This window comes from Diabrotica virgifera, chromosome 7, assembly GCF_917563875.1.
Source record: "Diabrotica virgifera virgifera chromosome 7, PGI_DIABVI_V3a".
Lineage (NCBI taxonomy): Eukaryota > Metazoa > Arthropoda > Insecta > Coleoptera > Chrysomelidae > Diabrotica > Diabrotica virgifera.
In genome coordinates, this window is record NC_065449.1 from 6,004,921 (window position 1) to 6,021,547 (window position 16,627).

At 32.2% G+C, this 16,627-nt stretch overlaps 1 protein-coding gene across 4 annotated transcripts in view; it reads right to left on the reverse strand.

The window, feature by feature from the left end:
* The window catches only part of LOC114330831 (vinculin), a 56,965-nt gene that overhangs the window by 23,206 nt on the left and 17,132 nt on the right, over window positions 1-16,627 (reverse strand). For all 4 annotated transcript variants that reach the window (XM_050655680.1, XM_050655683.1, XM_050655682.1 and 1 more), the window contains exons 3-9: window positions 16,394-16,576; window positions 16,104-16,307; window positions 15,727-16,026; window positions 13,283-13,362; window positions 12,996-13,226; window positions 6,164-6,260; window positions 925-1,292 (exon numbers count right to left, since the gene is read on the reverse strand). In XM_050655680.1, coding sequence (XP_050511637.1) covers window positions 925-1,292; window positions 6,164-6,260; window positions 12,996-13,226; window positions 13,283-13,362; window positions 15,727-16,026; window positions 16,104-16,307; window positions 16,394-16,576 — 1,463 coding nt within the window. The remainder of the gene's footprint in view (window positions 1-924; window positions 1,293-6,163; window positions 6,261-12,995; window positions 13,227-13,282; window positions 13,363-15,726; window positions 16,027-16,103; window positions 16,308-16,393; window positions 16,577-16,627) is intronic.

Sequence of the window (16,627 nt, forward strand, 5' to 3'; positions counted from 1 at the left end):
TGCCACCAAAGTGGTTGAAAAACATTGAATAAAAACAGGCTTATTTTACCCCCTTATTTTGTATTTATTGCTATTTTGCAGAAAGGGTCATAGTTTAAGATATTTTTAACCAGTCGTTTATCATACAAAATTCAATTATTTTATTTCTGTACGACTTTGTTCCAAAATGAATCGTTTTAAAGTTATAAGCAAAGAAAGTAGAAAAGAATCGATGTTTTTCGAAACTTTTTAAATATTTTATTTTTTTTATTAATGTTCCGGGCATATTTGAGAAGGAGGATAAGTCAATTATTATTGTTGAAGTTGCCACCTAACTTTATCTGCAAAAATCCGAATGACACCTCGCACATCCAAAAATACACGTTTTTTCACAGATTCAGCCTGGTCTATTTTTCTATTTAAGTGTAATATTTTTACTATGCATCTACACTTTATAGTCTTTAACTGAATAAGTTGAGGAGTGGGGAGCTATTTGTCTCAAGTTGGTCATTCAGAATTATATCCGTATTTTTCAATTGATTAATTTCCATACATTTAAATAAGGATAACTTAAAAATTCACAAGGAAAAAGTTTTCCTGTAGTTGGCTGTATACCATGAAATACAAAAATCAGTAAAATCCTGTATAAAAGGTATATTAAATATACCTTTTATACAGGATTTTACTGTTTTTTGATAACTTAAGGCCTTTATTTTGAGTATGGAGAATTTGAAATTAGTTATTAAAAGAATGGTTATGATCTAGATAGAAGGTGAAGTGCGTACATAGAATCTGTTTTTCTGTTAATGAAAGCCATTTTGTGTGCTATATGTTTGTTAAAGGTTCTACCAGTATGACCTATGTTATTTTTTAGAGAATTTAAAAATACTCTCTAAATAATTAAAAATTTTAATCATCAATCAAAAATTTTAGTCATTAAATGACCTACCTGCTGCCACCATTTTAGCTGTTTTCACCGCCCTATTTGAAAACTGTTGCAAATTGGCAGCTTTGTCAGAAAAGTTCTGATCTCTACCGGGGGTTCCCTCAGGAGCTAGAGCTGCCTCGGTGAACTGTTTCAAGGGAGTAACGATGTCAATGAAATCTTCGACTACTCTATTCACAACGGCCTGATTAATTTTTTCCTTAAGCTCGTGTAATTTTTGGGAAAGTTTCCTGGCCACTTCTTGGGCTTGAGGAGAATTGCCCAAACCTTGGGCGCAAAGGTCGGCTAATTGATGAGACAGTCTATCAACTTCATCACACAGCTGTAAAATTTCTGATTTCTGAACACCTGGTAGGCCGTCGGCAACCTTAAAATGAAACATTACATTAACATTCAATGTACTACCATTTCTAACACAAAAAGATACACGAGATCACAAGGGAAGTCATATCACGAAGCGAACAACCAATTATTGACTGTTAGTCTGGGCTGATTAAAGGAGAATAGGCCATTTTTGGGAAAAGTTATTTACCAGCAATTTTATTGCTGGAATCGAATTATAAGATCCTATTTATTAATAATATAGGTATGCAAAGTCCTCAGATAGTGTGCTACTTTTTTTATAAACAAAATGGCGTCCGAAAATCGTGTTTTTTTCAATTATTGCTCTATAACTCCGAAGATTTTAACTTTACAACAAAAACACCCAAATAATCTGCTCCGACGAAAATTTTCCTCGGAAAATGCGGGTTTTCCTAACAAAATCTTTAACTTTCAAATAAAGTTTTAGATAAGTAATTATTTACCAATAATTGAATAATTTGGTGACTTAAAAGCCTTCTTGGTTTAGATTATAGTTCCAGAAGCTGGTGAAAATTAAACGAATATTTTAGCAACAATTCAATTGTTAATTAATAATTTACAGTCGCAATAATAACCAAAATAATTATGATACACTGGTCAAACTTTGAAATCTTATAAAGATGAGATGCCTATTTAACATTTTGTTGACAAAATATAAATTTTTTATTTTTTTGCATAATCTTTAAATTTTAAAAGTTATAAACAAATTAACGTTTCTCAGAAAGTTTTTATTATATTATAATTTTAAGAAATAGCTAAAATGCGCATTTCAAATATCTTGAAAATGAATGCCTTAAAACTTTTTTGCAACCATTTGCAAAAAAGTTATGAAACAGCAAAGTAAACATACGATTACTACGGTATTTATAATTTTTTTAAATTCTTTCAAAGCGTAGAAGTGAGTTTAAAGTACAAGCTAATTATTTATAAAAAAAATATCGATTATCAGTTTAATGGTTATATTTTAATTAAAGATTATAAATATATTTTTTTGTAATTTACGCGCGCGAAAGTAGAATAATACAGTACCGTAGCTACCCGCCCACATACACAACTCGCGTGAGTTTAAGCGTGTCAGTCGCTTCGAGTGAACATTTTATCTCCGGCTCTGTATCAAGCCTACTTTCGCGCTAAAAATGACAAAAAAAAGTATTTTTAATCTTTGATTAAAATATAACCATTGCACTAATTTTTGACATTCTTTGTGAGTAATTAGATTGTACCATAGACTCACTTTTAAGCTTTTGAAACAATTAAAACAAATTATAAACAACGGAGAATTCGTATATTTACTTTGCTGTTTCATAACTTTTTTGCAAATGGTTGGAAATTTTTTTTAAAGCATTCATTTTCAAGACCTATGAAATACGCATTTTAAGTATTTTTTAAAATTAGAATATAATAAACAATTTCTGAGAAATGTTAATTTGTTTATAACAATTTTTTTAAACATTTAAAGATTATGCAAAAAAATTAAAAATTTATATTTTGTCGACAAAATATTAAATAGGCATCACACCTTTATATTCTTTCTAAGCTTGATCAATGTCTTATGATTATTTTGGTTGTTATTGCGACTGTAAATTGTTAATTTACAATTGAATTGTTGCTAAAATATTCGTTTCATTTTCACCGGCTTCTGAATTTATAATCTATAACAAGAAAGCTTTTATTTCACCAAGCTATATAATTATTGATAAATAATTACTGGCCCAAAAAATTTATTTGAAAATTCGATATTTTGTTGGGAAAACCCACATTTTCCGAGGAAAATTTTCGTCGGAGCAAATCGGGAAAACATGTCTCTATGCAGAATTAAATTGGGGTGAATTTTTATTTCAGTGTTTTTTGTGTAAAGTTAAAATCTTCGGAGTTATAGAGCAATAATTGAAAAAAATACGATTTGTCGGCGCCATTTTGTTTATAAAAAAAGTAGCACACTATATGCGGACTTTGCATACCTATATTAATAATATATAGGATCTTATAATTCGATTCCAGCAATAAAATTGCTGGTAAATAACCTTTCTTTGTACTTTACTAATTAGACCAGCGTATTATAACTATTTTTTTTTCAAAATTTAAAGATTATGCAAAAAAAAAGAAAAATTTATATTTTGTCGATAAAATATTAAATAAGCATCTCATCTTTATAATCTTTATAAGTTTGATCAATGTATCATGATTATTTTGGTTATTATTGCGATCGTAATTTGTTAATTAACAATTGAATTGTTGCTAAAATATTCGTTTAATTTTCACCGGCTTCTGGAATTACAATCTATACCAAGAAAGCTTTGATGTCACTAAGTTATTTAATTATTGATTAGTAATTACTTACCTACAACTTTATTTGAAAATTAGAGTTTTTGTTAGGAAAACCCGCATTTTCCGAGGAAAATTTTCGTCCGAGCAAATCGTGAAAAACATATCTCTATGCAAAATTTAATTGCGGTGAATTTTTATTAAGGTGTTTTTGTTGTAAATTTAAAATCTTCGGAGTGATAGAGCAATAATTGAAATAAATACGATTTGTCGGCGCCATTTTGTTTATAAAAAGAGTAGCACACTAGCTGCGGACTTTGCATACCTATATTATTAATATATAGGATCTTATAATTCGATTCCAGCAATAAAATTGCTGGTAAATAACTTTTCCATGAATTTTGCTAATTAGCCCAGAGTATATACTATAGGACGAAAAACAGAGAGAAGCTGGACAAGAGATATATGGGCGAAAAGAGGCTATGAAATAGGCAGTGACAACTACCTACACACGCCCAAACTTATATGGAATCACCATGTATTTCAAAGTAATATTTATTTCTTTTGAAAAAACTTGTTATTGTTGCGAAGATTAAAGGTTTCTATTAAAAATAAACAAATGTATAAGACAATCGGATAGTACAGCCCGATACGGTATAGATTATTTGCTTGAGTTGCAAGTTGAACGAAAATAAATAACTTTTGCGTCCAAAAACGAAAATATGCCTCATGTGGGGTTATACAACTTACAACGAGGAAAGATTATTGGTCTTGTGGAAAAAGTAATGTTCTCAGATGGACATAGCTGCAGAGCTAGGCGTAATACAGGGCGTTCTGTCCAAAACATATGCTAGGTAACAGGAACTAGTAAAGCTCAAAAATAAAGCAAGGGAAAGTCGCCAAAAGTAATAACGGCTCTCCACGATCGTTTAATTGTCCAATCAGCTGGAAGACACCCAACCATTTCTCACCTGCAGCTCCAAAGGCAGCTTTTGGAAGCTACAGGTGTAACTGTTTCAGTTGAAACGATAAGAAGAAGAGTTCGTACCAAGAAGTATACAGCAGGAGACAGTTATGGGTTCCCGAGTTATCCAGGCAGCACAAGATTAATCGCCTAAATTGGTGTCTTCACCACCAAAACTGGAACATTGGGAATTGACAAATGGTGCTATTTTCAAAAACAGTCAGGATTTAATGTAATCAGATGGAAAATCAGATGACCCACGAAATCGTGTACTTAGAGGTCGAGGAAGACAAGCAAGAACGAAAGCTGTCAGATCTGTTCACAAATATACAAGGGGAAGTGTAATGTTCTGCAGAGGAATTGTGATCCGTAAAAAAATCCTTTAATTTTCATCCAATCAACTTTAACTGCTCACAGGTATGTTGATAACCTGTAGTCAGGCTCTGGAGAGGTGCAACAGGAGAAAATTTAATTTTATTGCATGATAATGGACCTCTACATACCATTAGAGTGACTACAGACATAATTGAAGCAGAAGGTATCCCTTGTTTGGAGTGGCCTGCTTGCTCACCCGAGCTTAATCCTATAGAGTATTTGTGGGATATGCTTAGAAGAAAAATTAGAGCTCACGGGGATAATCTACAAAACACCGCACGGCTAGTACAAGCTGCTTTTAAAGGATGGAGCAACCTACCACAACAAAATGTTGATAATTTGATTAGGAGCGTGCCCACGCAAACTGAAGCTTGCATAAGGACTAGAGGTGATAACACTGACTACCACAAAATACACAAAAAAATTAATAAAAACAAGTTAAACATTATTCGTTTTACATTGAAATTGTGTACGATACTGACTTTAAAACAACTACTTTCAATTTGTTTGTTAAATACTTTATTGTTTAATTTAATTGTTATGCATCTGTTATTAAATTGCTTTAAAATAAATATTGTATGAATTCGTGTGTTCGTTTTTTTTTAAATTCGCACGGTTTGGGTGTGTAAATAAAATTAAAATACATAAGTTAAGGGAAGAAACAACGATAATCAGATATAAGGCGGATTAATAGATTGAAATGGATAAAGAAGGAGAAATGACAGAAATAGTAGAAGAATGGGGAAATACTATGATAAATACAGCAAAGCTAGTATGTGGAACTACAAGAATAATAGGAAAGAGAGACGGATATCATGGTGGAATAAGGAGGTAAAAATCGAAATAAAAAAGATGGAATTATGGAAAGAATACATACAAGAAAGCAAAAATATGAAAGATACAAAACACAGGAAATAAAAGTTAAAGAAATAGTCAAAAATGAGAAAAAGGAAAGGTGAAACAAGTTCGGAGAAAAAATGGAAGAAAGCGGTAATAAAGAAAATGTAAAATATAAAACACTGAAAACCTACGAAGCAACAAAGAAATAAAGCTAAAATAAGTAATGACCAAAAACGGAACAATATTAACCGATGACAAGGATATAATGGAAAGATGGAGAGAACATTTCGAACAACTGTTGAACGGAGAGCGAGGAAAATCGAAGGAAAATGAAAACAACGTAATTGGCAGATCAGAAGAAAACACTGAGGAAGAGATCACTTCATTTAAATTTATATTGGGTAATATTTTAACAAGAATAAATGTCTTACCTGTCGACCTTCATCAACAATTGCATTGATAGCTCTTTGTCCAAGACCTTTATCATCGTGACCTGGATTAGACAACCACTTTCTAGCTTGTTCTAACCTAAAATGTTACTAATCAACAAAAATACTACAGCAAAAAATAACGAAGCAATATGATAACGTATGTCCTAAAAGTTTTGGCACAAAATTCATTGAAATGAGCGTCGACAACGATCCAAGTAAACTGTTTACCCAGGTACAAAAATACAAAACGGGCGATGCTTACCAAAATATTCCAAAAATGCGTCTCAGTTTACCCATTTGAATCGTTATCATTCTGTACTCAAATACAGAGTATGGTGTAAAACAAAATGAAAATAAACCGTTTATTTTCATTTCACTATACTTTGTATTAGAGTACCTACAGAATGATAATGATTCAGATGGGTAAACTGAGAAGCATTGTTCGAATATTTTTCTAAGCGTCGCCCGTTTGGTATTTTCGAACTTGGGTAACCTGGGTGCATTTACTATTAAAAACTGTTCGCTTGCTAAGATTGATAAAATATTTGAGTATGCCTTGATTGATTTGGAATATCAAAATAACATTATAACTGTTGGCTGTTTTTACAGATCATCAAAAGATACACAAACTTTCGTAAATAAAATGGACGAAATGTTATCAGAAATATTAAACAAAAATAATATTATTTTCATCTGTGGTGACTTCAATATAAATTTTGATCCAAAAGTGCACAATATAGATGGATTAAGATTAAAAAATGTTTTTACCTCTTATGGTTTAAATCAATGTATTTTTGAATATACTAGAATACATAATTACTCTAAAACTGTGATTGATAATATTTTCTGCAATGTAAATATTAAGTTTTTATCTTGTTGTGTTGTTTATACCGATGTGAGTAATCAGTTTTTACAGAAAGTTGAATACAACTTGAATGCTTCTTTTTCGGGGGATACTATTGTTTATAAACGTGATTTTAATAGCACTCTTAATATTAATTATTTTAATCAATTGCTCTCTAGGGAATCTTGGTGCTTTCTAAACTCACATCTATCTTCGGATAACAAGTTTTGCATATTTTATGAAAAAATTATGGAACTATTCGATAAAGCATTTCCTTTGCAAACGGTGGATACTAGACGATTTTCTAAACAGTCTAAAAATAAGGGCTAGTTGACTAGGTTCTAATTTAATAAATGAGGGAGCTTTTATTAGAGACATTTACAGATCTATAAAATATTCAAAAAGTCATGAGCTCAGAATACGGTATAACATTCTAAAATAAAATCATGAATACAAAGTTAAGTTAGCCAAGCAAACTTATAGTCTAAGAGCTAGTGAACCCTCCGACTAACGGTCGTCCTGTAAGGCTAGAAATTTTTCTAGTGATAATTCATAGCACACCAAGGCTAAAAACCATGACCTGGCAGGCCTCAGTGGTGCACGTGTATTTACCAGGTGAATCGAAAAGTGCAAATTTAGGGGGTAAAATAAACTTTCTCCTGTAAGGTTTAAATTTAAGTATTTGTTTGAGTAAGTCATTTAGAAGAAATGTATACAATGACAGGCGATTCTGAAGAGCATAAGACCTTGCCAGACGAGGGGAAAGATTAGGGGTTTTTCCTAAAATTATTCTTTTTGCATCGAACAATTTTTTTTAGATTTTTTGAATCATTCCAAACAGAAAACGTCTTTAGTGATTTTTCTCTTCAGTTAATAGTTTTTGTCATATAAGCGATTGAAAATTTTGAAAATTCCGAAATCGGCCATTTTTAACCCTAAATCGGACATTTATCTAAAAATTTCAATGTTGCCAAGATACGTAGATATTCTTTTAATATTGATTGATGAAATCCCGAAGAGTTTTTTGCAATACAATAAAACCCCTTTGTTTTTTTAATTGCTAATCAAGCGGGTGCGACACTGTAGTATAAGTGAGGACCTTTGAGTTTGCATAAATTCATTATCTCGAGAATGGACAAATTTCTAGAGAAATCCTCAGACAGGTCGATTTTTATTTTTAAATTAAGACTTTCTGGCATATATATAATACTAGTGACGTCATCCATCTGAGCGTGATGACGTAATCGATGATTTTTTTAAATGAGAGTAGGGGTTGTGTGTGTGATTTTTCTATTCACTAATATAAACATTAACATAATTATTTATTACAAAAAATTTTTTTTATTAAATTAACTTTGATTAAATTTGACAAATAGAAGAAAACATTTTTTTGTACACCCTGTATAAATAATTATGTTAATGTTTATATTACTGAATAGAGAATTAAGTAACCTTTCAAATGAGCTATCACACAACCCCTACTCTTATTTAAAAAAAATCATCGATTACGTCATCACGCCCAGATGGATGACGTCACTAGTATTATATATATGCCAAAAAGTCCTAATTCAAAAATAAAAATCGACCTGTCTGAGGATTTCTCTTGAAATTTGCCCATTCTCCAGATAATGAATTTATGCAAACTCAAACGTCCTCACTTATACTACAGTGTCGCACCCGCTTGATTAGCAATTAAAAAAACAAAGGGGTTTTCGATATTTTATTGCAAAAAACTCTTCGGGATTTCATAAATAAATGTTTAAAGAATATCTACGTACCTTGGCAACATTGAAATTTTTAGATAAATGTTCGATTTAAGGTTAAAAATAGCCGATTTCGCAATTTTCAAAATTTTCAATCGCTTATATAACAAAAACTATTAACTTAAGAGAAAAATCACTAAAGACGTTTTCTGTTTGAAATGATTCAAAAAACATAACAAAAATTTGTTCGATGCAAAAAGAATAATTTTAGGAAAAACCCTTAATTTTTCCCCTCGCCTGGCAAGGTCTTATGCTCTTCAGAATCGCCTGTCATTGTACACATTTCTTCTAAATGACTTACTCAAACACACAATTAAATTTAAACCTTACAGGAGAAAGTTTATTTTGCCCCCTAAATTTGCACTTTTCGATTCACCTGGTAGATACATGTGCACCGCTGAGACCTGCCAGGTCATGGTTTTTAGCCTTGATGTGCTATGAATTATCACTAGAAAAATTTCTAGCCTTACAGGACGACCGTTAGTCGGAGGGTTCACTAGCTCTTAGACTATTATTTCAATAATAAAATGATAAATGCTCAGAATAGTACGGCTGAGGCTTGGCGCATCATAAATCGAAACACTAGAGAGATATTGCTGAGTCTTTTTTGCACTTGCTGTATTACAGCACGCGTTATTTTGACAGTAGAGCATGCGCAGATGTGATATCTGGCTTACGCTGCGTTATTGGAAATACGGCCTGCCGTTATTACAGGAGTCGTTACGCTGTGCGGTATTCGTTGCGCTATTTTGTTTTCAGGTTATGTTTGTTGTTTATCTTTCATTTAAACCAAATTTATTCGTAATAATTTGCTAAAATGGGTACCTCAGACAGTAGCAAACGAATTAGATTTACGTCTGATGACGATTTGTGTTTATTAAAACAAGTTTTACGTCAAAATCCATTGACTTCTCCAGAAAATTTGACGTTAGTTCAGGAAAACATGAAGAGTGCAACAGGAAAATCTTTTATTTATGAGAACATTCAAGGATCATTTGTTTCTCTTACTCGATATTTGGAAGAAAATACAAACCTTTCTTCCATCTAAATTAAATTCTGGATTTTGAGGACAAATTAGATAAACAACTAATCTTAATTGAGCCGTAAAATACCGCAACCAAAATGTTGAGCAATATCTGCATTTATGAAACGTCTGAGAAATGTCAATTCTGTCAAAATAGCGCGGTGTAAATAGCGCAACGTAGGCTGTGTTAAATTTGCAATATCTCTCTACTGTCGGAGGTAAAAATCGAAACTCTTCTAAATACCCAAGTAAATTTAAAAATAATTTATGAATTTCTGTGGATGACCCTCATGACATAGCAGAATCTTTCAGTCAACATTTTTCGAATTCCCAAAAAAATTTAATTAGTCAAACTTCACCTGACTATAATCCTAAGAATCTTTCTTCGCCTATACACTCCCTTTTCCTTTATCCTGCCCTGTTAGTGATGAAGAAATAAAAAGTATATTAGATATCTCAAAAAAAAACCTCGGCTGGACTGGATGAGATCCCGTATTCTATGTTAACACATGTATCTCATAACATACATAAACAATTAACATTTCTAGTAAACCTTTCATTTCAGGAAGGGATTTTTCCTCAAATTCTAAATACTACTTTAGTTGTACCTATACATAAAAAAGGCGATAAATCAAAATTTGATAACTATTGAGGCCTATCACTTTTATCTGTGTTTTCAAAAATATATGAGAAGGCATTTCATACCTCTCGTATACTAACAAGCACAACATTATAGAAAAGTCTCAATTTTGTTTCCGTGAAGGTATAAGTGTGCAAGATGCACTACTAGCGCTGTGCAATCATATTTTATCGAACTTTGATAAGGGTACTAAAGTTATCTGTTTGTTTTTTGACTTAGCACGAGCTTTTGAAACTGTAAATCATCTAATACTGCTGGAAAAACTTTATCATAGTGGTGTTAGAGGAACTGCGTTAAAGTGGATCCACACCTTTTTATCGAAAAGGTTTCAAAAAATTAAGGTCAATGTGAATGGGAATATATTTTCTTCAGAAGAAAGTGTCCTCTCCGAAGTTCCACAGGGAAGTATCATTGGCCCTCTTTTATTTTTGATTTTCGTCAATATGTCACTCAATTAAAGTATGACTCATTACTGTTTAAATAATGCCCTAATCTTAAATGGATCAAAGACCAATATGGTAACCTTTTCACCTTCTACTATGCAGATGAGTCCATTAGTAAAACTTGACAACGGGTCAGTGGTAAATAGCCACTCCACTAAGTTGTTAGGTGTTTACCTGGATTCTAATTTGTCTTGGAGCTCTCACGTTGATTATGTAGTGGGAAGATTGTCTGTGCATTGTTATGTTCTATGGCAACTTAGGAATTTTGTCTCCCTAGATATCTTAAAACTTTACTATTTTGCTCATGTACAGTCAATTTTGCAATATTACTTAGTTTGTTGGGGAAATTGCTCGCGAATTAATAAGGTGCTTGTTCTTCAAAAAAAAAAAAAAAATTATTCGTACCATGACGTTTAGAAGGCGCTTGGATTCCTGTAGACCAGTTTTTAAACAATGAATTATTTTAACTGTAATTTCGCTGTATATTTTCAGTTGTGTTGTGTATGTAAAGTCACATAGATGCAATTTTATTTGCAGAAATTATGTTTCCTTAATGAGTGGCTACAATTTTCGTTACAGAAATGATTTGGTGACCCCTGTTCGCCACTTGACCGTTGACCCAACATGATTTCGTTTGTATAATAAATTACCTAATTATGTTAAAGAGTCAAATATTTATGTATTTAAGAGAACAGTTAAGGACTTACTTCTGGTAAACACTTTCTATTCGTTAGAGGAATACTTGCAGGCATCTTTTTAACAATTTGTATGTTTTTGTGTATATTTTATATTTTATATGTTAACTGTTTTTATGTACTTATAGTTTTTACTGATCATAGATTGTATTTGACGCATTTCAATACTTGTAAAGTCAGATGAAATAAAGAATATTGATTGATTGATTGAAACAGTTTACTTGGATCGTTGTCGACACTCATTTCATCGTTCCCCGTTAGAGGTCGTATCAACCATACTCCGGTATAAATATTTCATTATTTATACCGAGCAGTCGGGCGTTTTGATTCAGATCGGTCTTCTTGCAAAGCCCTCTTGATAACGTGTAAACCTAGAAACACGTGTCAGGAGATGGCAAGAAACTCTAATTGAATCAAGACGAAACCGTTTATTTTCATTTTGACAAAATTCATTGCCTTCATTAATAATAAAAGCAAAATCATGTCAAGTCACCTTTGGAAACAAAAGTTTTTTACTGTGACTACTCTCAACTAAGGTTTATTTATTTTGAACGCTGTGAGCTCGTACGTAGAGGGGATATTTACGAATTCGCGAGCGCCAGTAGTGGCAAGTCTGTAAACGTTTACCGGAAATTTGACATAAATGTCAAAGTGATTAATTTAAAATTAAAATTAAAAACATTAATTATAAAAAATATTAGTTGGTCAAAGCTGTGGTATATATTTTTACCTTAAATATACTTACGTTTTAAATACTGAATTTAAGTTTTTTTAATGTTCCCTAATATGTAAAATTATTCTAATAATCTTAGCGCCATCTACACGATAATTGTAAAAGTATCCGAAGTAAGAAATTCATATTTTATCAATAGAACGTCAAAATGATTAGCAAAATCTTAAAAAAATCGATTACAATTTAATTACTTTTTTGCGTTGTAAATATTAAGCGATAACAATTAAATAATAAATTTAAAAATTACCGGTGAAAGTTGAATTAGTAGTCCGCTAGGAGCGACACCAGCGAAGCTCAGAGCGTATACATTAGAAATACGAAAAAAGTAGCTACAAACATTTCACGCAGAACCATTAGAGTCCATTAGCATTAGACCATTTGAGTCAATTGGATTCACGGGAAAACTTTTATAGAACTATTCGGCAGCAAATATTTCTTGGGGATTTTTTGTTCGGAACTTTTTGTTGGGGTATTTTGTCCAAAAAAATTTGTGGGGATTTTTTGTCCAGGTGTTATTTGTCCGGGGAATATTTTTGTGGGGATCTTTTTCCGCGGATTATTTGTCCGGGGATTATTTGTGGGGATTTTTTGTCTGGGGATTTTTTTGTCCAGGGATAACTTGTGGGGATTATTTGTCCTAGCTTCCTTTTAGGACATACGTTAATATATTCATGTATATGATTCACATACCTTCCCTGGACAGTATGAGCTGTCTGTTGCATTCCCGTTTTATCCACTGCAACAATTCCATTCATAACCGCCTGTTGTAAATTACCTAGTTTTTCTCGAATTCCCTTGGCTAAAGATTCAGCTTGAGGTGTTGTTCCTTTGCCATCTTGTCTCAATTCGCACAGGGCGTCTGTCATTGTTGTTAAATCAGAACATATTTTATTGATTGTATGAGCATCTTGAGGAAGGCACCTACAATTTTAATATATTTGCTTATTTTATACTTAAAATATTCAAAGATTCGTTACCTGTCTGCTACTTTCTGGGCAGAATCAATAATTTGTCTAAGGGATTTTTCGCCAACACCACCTCTTACTGCATTGGGATCCTAAAAAAGAAAGATATCTTATTAAACTTAATTTAAGCATCTATTGCATATCAAATAAATTACACAATTAAGTACCTACATCCCCTTGCTGAGCACAACTCTTAAACTTTTAACAAAAATACTTGCCAATAAACTAAATGAAGAATACACAATTAGTGAGGAACAACAAGGTTTTCGGAAAACTAGGTCCACAATAGACGCCATATTCATAGCCAGACAAATTGCTGAGAAAGCACTGGCATATAATAAACCTGCATTTATGTGCTTACTAGTACGCTTTAGAAGACCAAAAATAAGCATTTTTTCAAAAAAAATTTTCTCAGAACCTTTATTAAAAATGAACATAAATCTTTTTACATATTAATATCTAACTCTTAGAGAGTACAAAAAATATATCTTTTTGCATTTATGCACGTACACTAATATTGTAGAGTGCGCCAAAATCGAGGCCTCCAAAAAAAGTAGTTCCGATGGCGGACAGTTAATCTCAGGATTTGGTGGGATCTCTGAAACAAAAAAATCATACGATATTTGAAAAAAGAAGGTTTCTTACGTGACAATTTACCACCGTTAGTAAAAATTCCACAAAAAAAGATTTTACGGAAATTTGAAAAATTTTTGTGAAAAAATCGCCCGTTTTTCTTCAGTTTTTCATGGTTAAAAAATATTTATTTTTTATTTTTTGGTCAAATTGTGGTAAATTGTCACGTAAGAAACCTTCCTTTTTCAAATGCAGTACGATTTTTTTATTTCAGATATCCCAATCCTGAGATTAACTGTCCGCCATCATTTTTCGAGGCCTTGACTTTTGCGCCCCCTACAATATTAGTTTACGTGCATAAATGAAAAAAGATATATTTTTTGTACTCTCTAAAAGTTAGATATTAATATGTAAAAAGTTTTATGTTCATTTTTAATAATGGTTCAAAGAAAAAAATTCCTGAAAAAAATTATTATTTTTAGTCTTCTAAAGTGTACTATGTATTCGATTGTGTAAGATTAAAAGATGTGCTAAGATTGCTAAAGGTGAAAAATCAGCCTAACAAGATGATAAGGATAATGAAATACATTAATACGAAGAACAAAACCAGAATAAAAGTCGAGAATGAACTAACATTGGAAGTAGAAATCAACTCTGGAATCTGACAAGGGGCAAGCTTTTTAATTTAGTAATGGAAAAAATCATAGAAGACATTAAAAGTATAGGAAAAGGATATAAGATGGCAGAAAAACACATAAAAATCCTCTGATATGCTGACAAAGCAATTTTAATACAGTGGCGAAGAACTACAGCATGAAAATATCAATAGCTAAGACCAAATCCCTGGTAGTGTAAAGGAACCCATCCGATGCAAAATAGTAATTAACAACGAACTAATTGAACAAGTCTCGAGATTCGAATATCTGGGAGTCGAAATATGTAGTTATGGAGATGTTAAAGAGAGCGTCCGACAGCAAGCAAATAAGTCAATTACGTGTCAGGATGTCTGAGGGATGTCATCTGGAGAAACAAAGATATGAGGCTGGAAGGAAAAGTACGCATATACAAATCATGTGTAAGACCGATCATGACGTACGCGATAGAAACAAGATGTGACACTGCAGAAACCAAGAGGATACTGAGAACACCAGAAATGAGAACGTTGAGGTCAATAACTGGGAAAACACTGAGAAACAGAATACCGAACGACAGAATAAGAGATATCTGTAACATACAAGATATAGTACGGTGGGGAAGACAGAGACGACGAGAGTGGAATCAGTATGTGACAGCGAGAGAATAGCCCGCATAGCCAGAGATTCAAAGCCAACAGGCAAGAGACCAATAGGAAGGCCCTTTAAAAGGTGGCGAGATAGCTGACATTCAACAGTCAAAGAACAGATCAAGAGGCCTAATAATATAAGAAGAAGAAGAAGAAAACACAATTAATGGAACTTTTACTTTCTAAATATTCAAAAAATCTATTTTTTACACAAGAATATTCCTTAGTATCATAGAAATGATGTCTCAAAATTTTATTAAGAAATTCGAAATAGAAACGAAGTTATAGCTGTATTTATAAAGGTACCCAATTGAGCTAAAACTCGTTTATATACAACACGGCGCGCGACGCCTCACCTGCTTCTTCGTTTATATTGTGTACACTTTATATATGTGGTTGAAATATATTTATGTATAGTAGAGAACTCAACAGTTGATTTTTAAAACTTATAAAGCGAGCACGTGTTTTATATTATTGAAATTTATCGAAAACTGTTTTGAAAATCGGAAAAATTGCCTTTTTTCAATTTATAAAGTAAAAGTCCCCTTAAAGAACGATAGAAGTAAACTTAAAACTGATTAAAATATCAAATTTTACTTACAAACAACCAATCATTAGCTGCATTAATTTTGTTTGTAATAGCGTTTTGCAATTTTTTTAGGACAGTTAAATTGTCCAAATCAGACTGTTCTTCATCATAGCTGGTCAGTTGCAAAACTCTAATAATTTCATTAATCTCATCAGTCATTCTTTGGGACAGATAGTTCCTATTCTCAGCTGCTTCCTCTGCTCCTTTTCCAGCTTGAGATACAATGTGGATATAAATTTTCATGGAACAGATTAAAATTGGGGCCAAAGTTTTTATTTGCTCCAAACATCTTACTAAAATTTCTGAATGCACCTAAAACGATAAAATGCCACAATATAGTAAATCAGCAAGAAACAAGAAATAGTTAAAAAATAAGGCTATTGCACTACCTGATGTGTTAACTCTTTTTCTCTAGCACTAACTTCTCTAGTCACTCTACTCAGGCAAGGACTCAAATCTTTTAGAAATTGGACGAGTTCGTCTAAAGTTTCAATAACTTCAGCTACAGCCAAATAATCCAGGACCCTGTGGCATTCCTTAATAATTTTTCTGACTTCTGACTCATCAAAACATAACAAAAGAGCTGAAGTGGCCTACAAAATATAAAACATATATAATATGTAATAAACTATAAACTGAAAAGAATAATCTGAAGGGTATTTAGGTACCCATAATTTACCTGTAAAATACCACCGCTACCTTCTATCAACCGTTTCCTAGCAGGAGATGAAAATGGATCATGTTTAAGCATATCACTAGCTTCCTCCAATAATTTTGAGGACCGTTCGACTCTGACAAGAGCAGAAGGCATATCTTGGCGTAGAATGGGATCATCAGAGCTGTTAATTGTTTCACGACCAACCTGTAAGAAGAAAATGAATAATATTATATAATCTAAATACCTCTAGAGTCT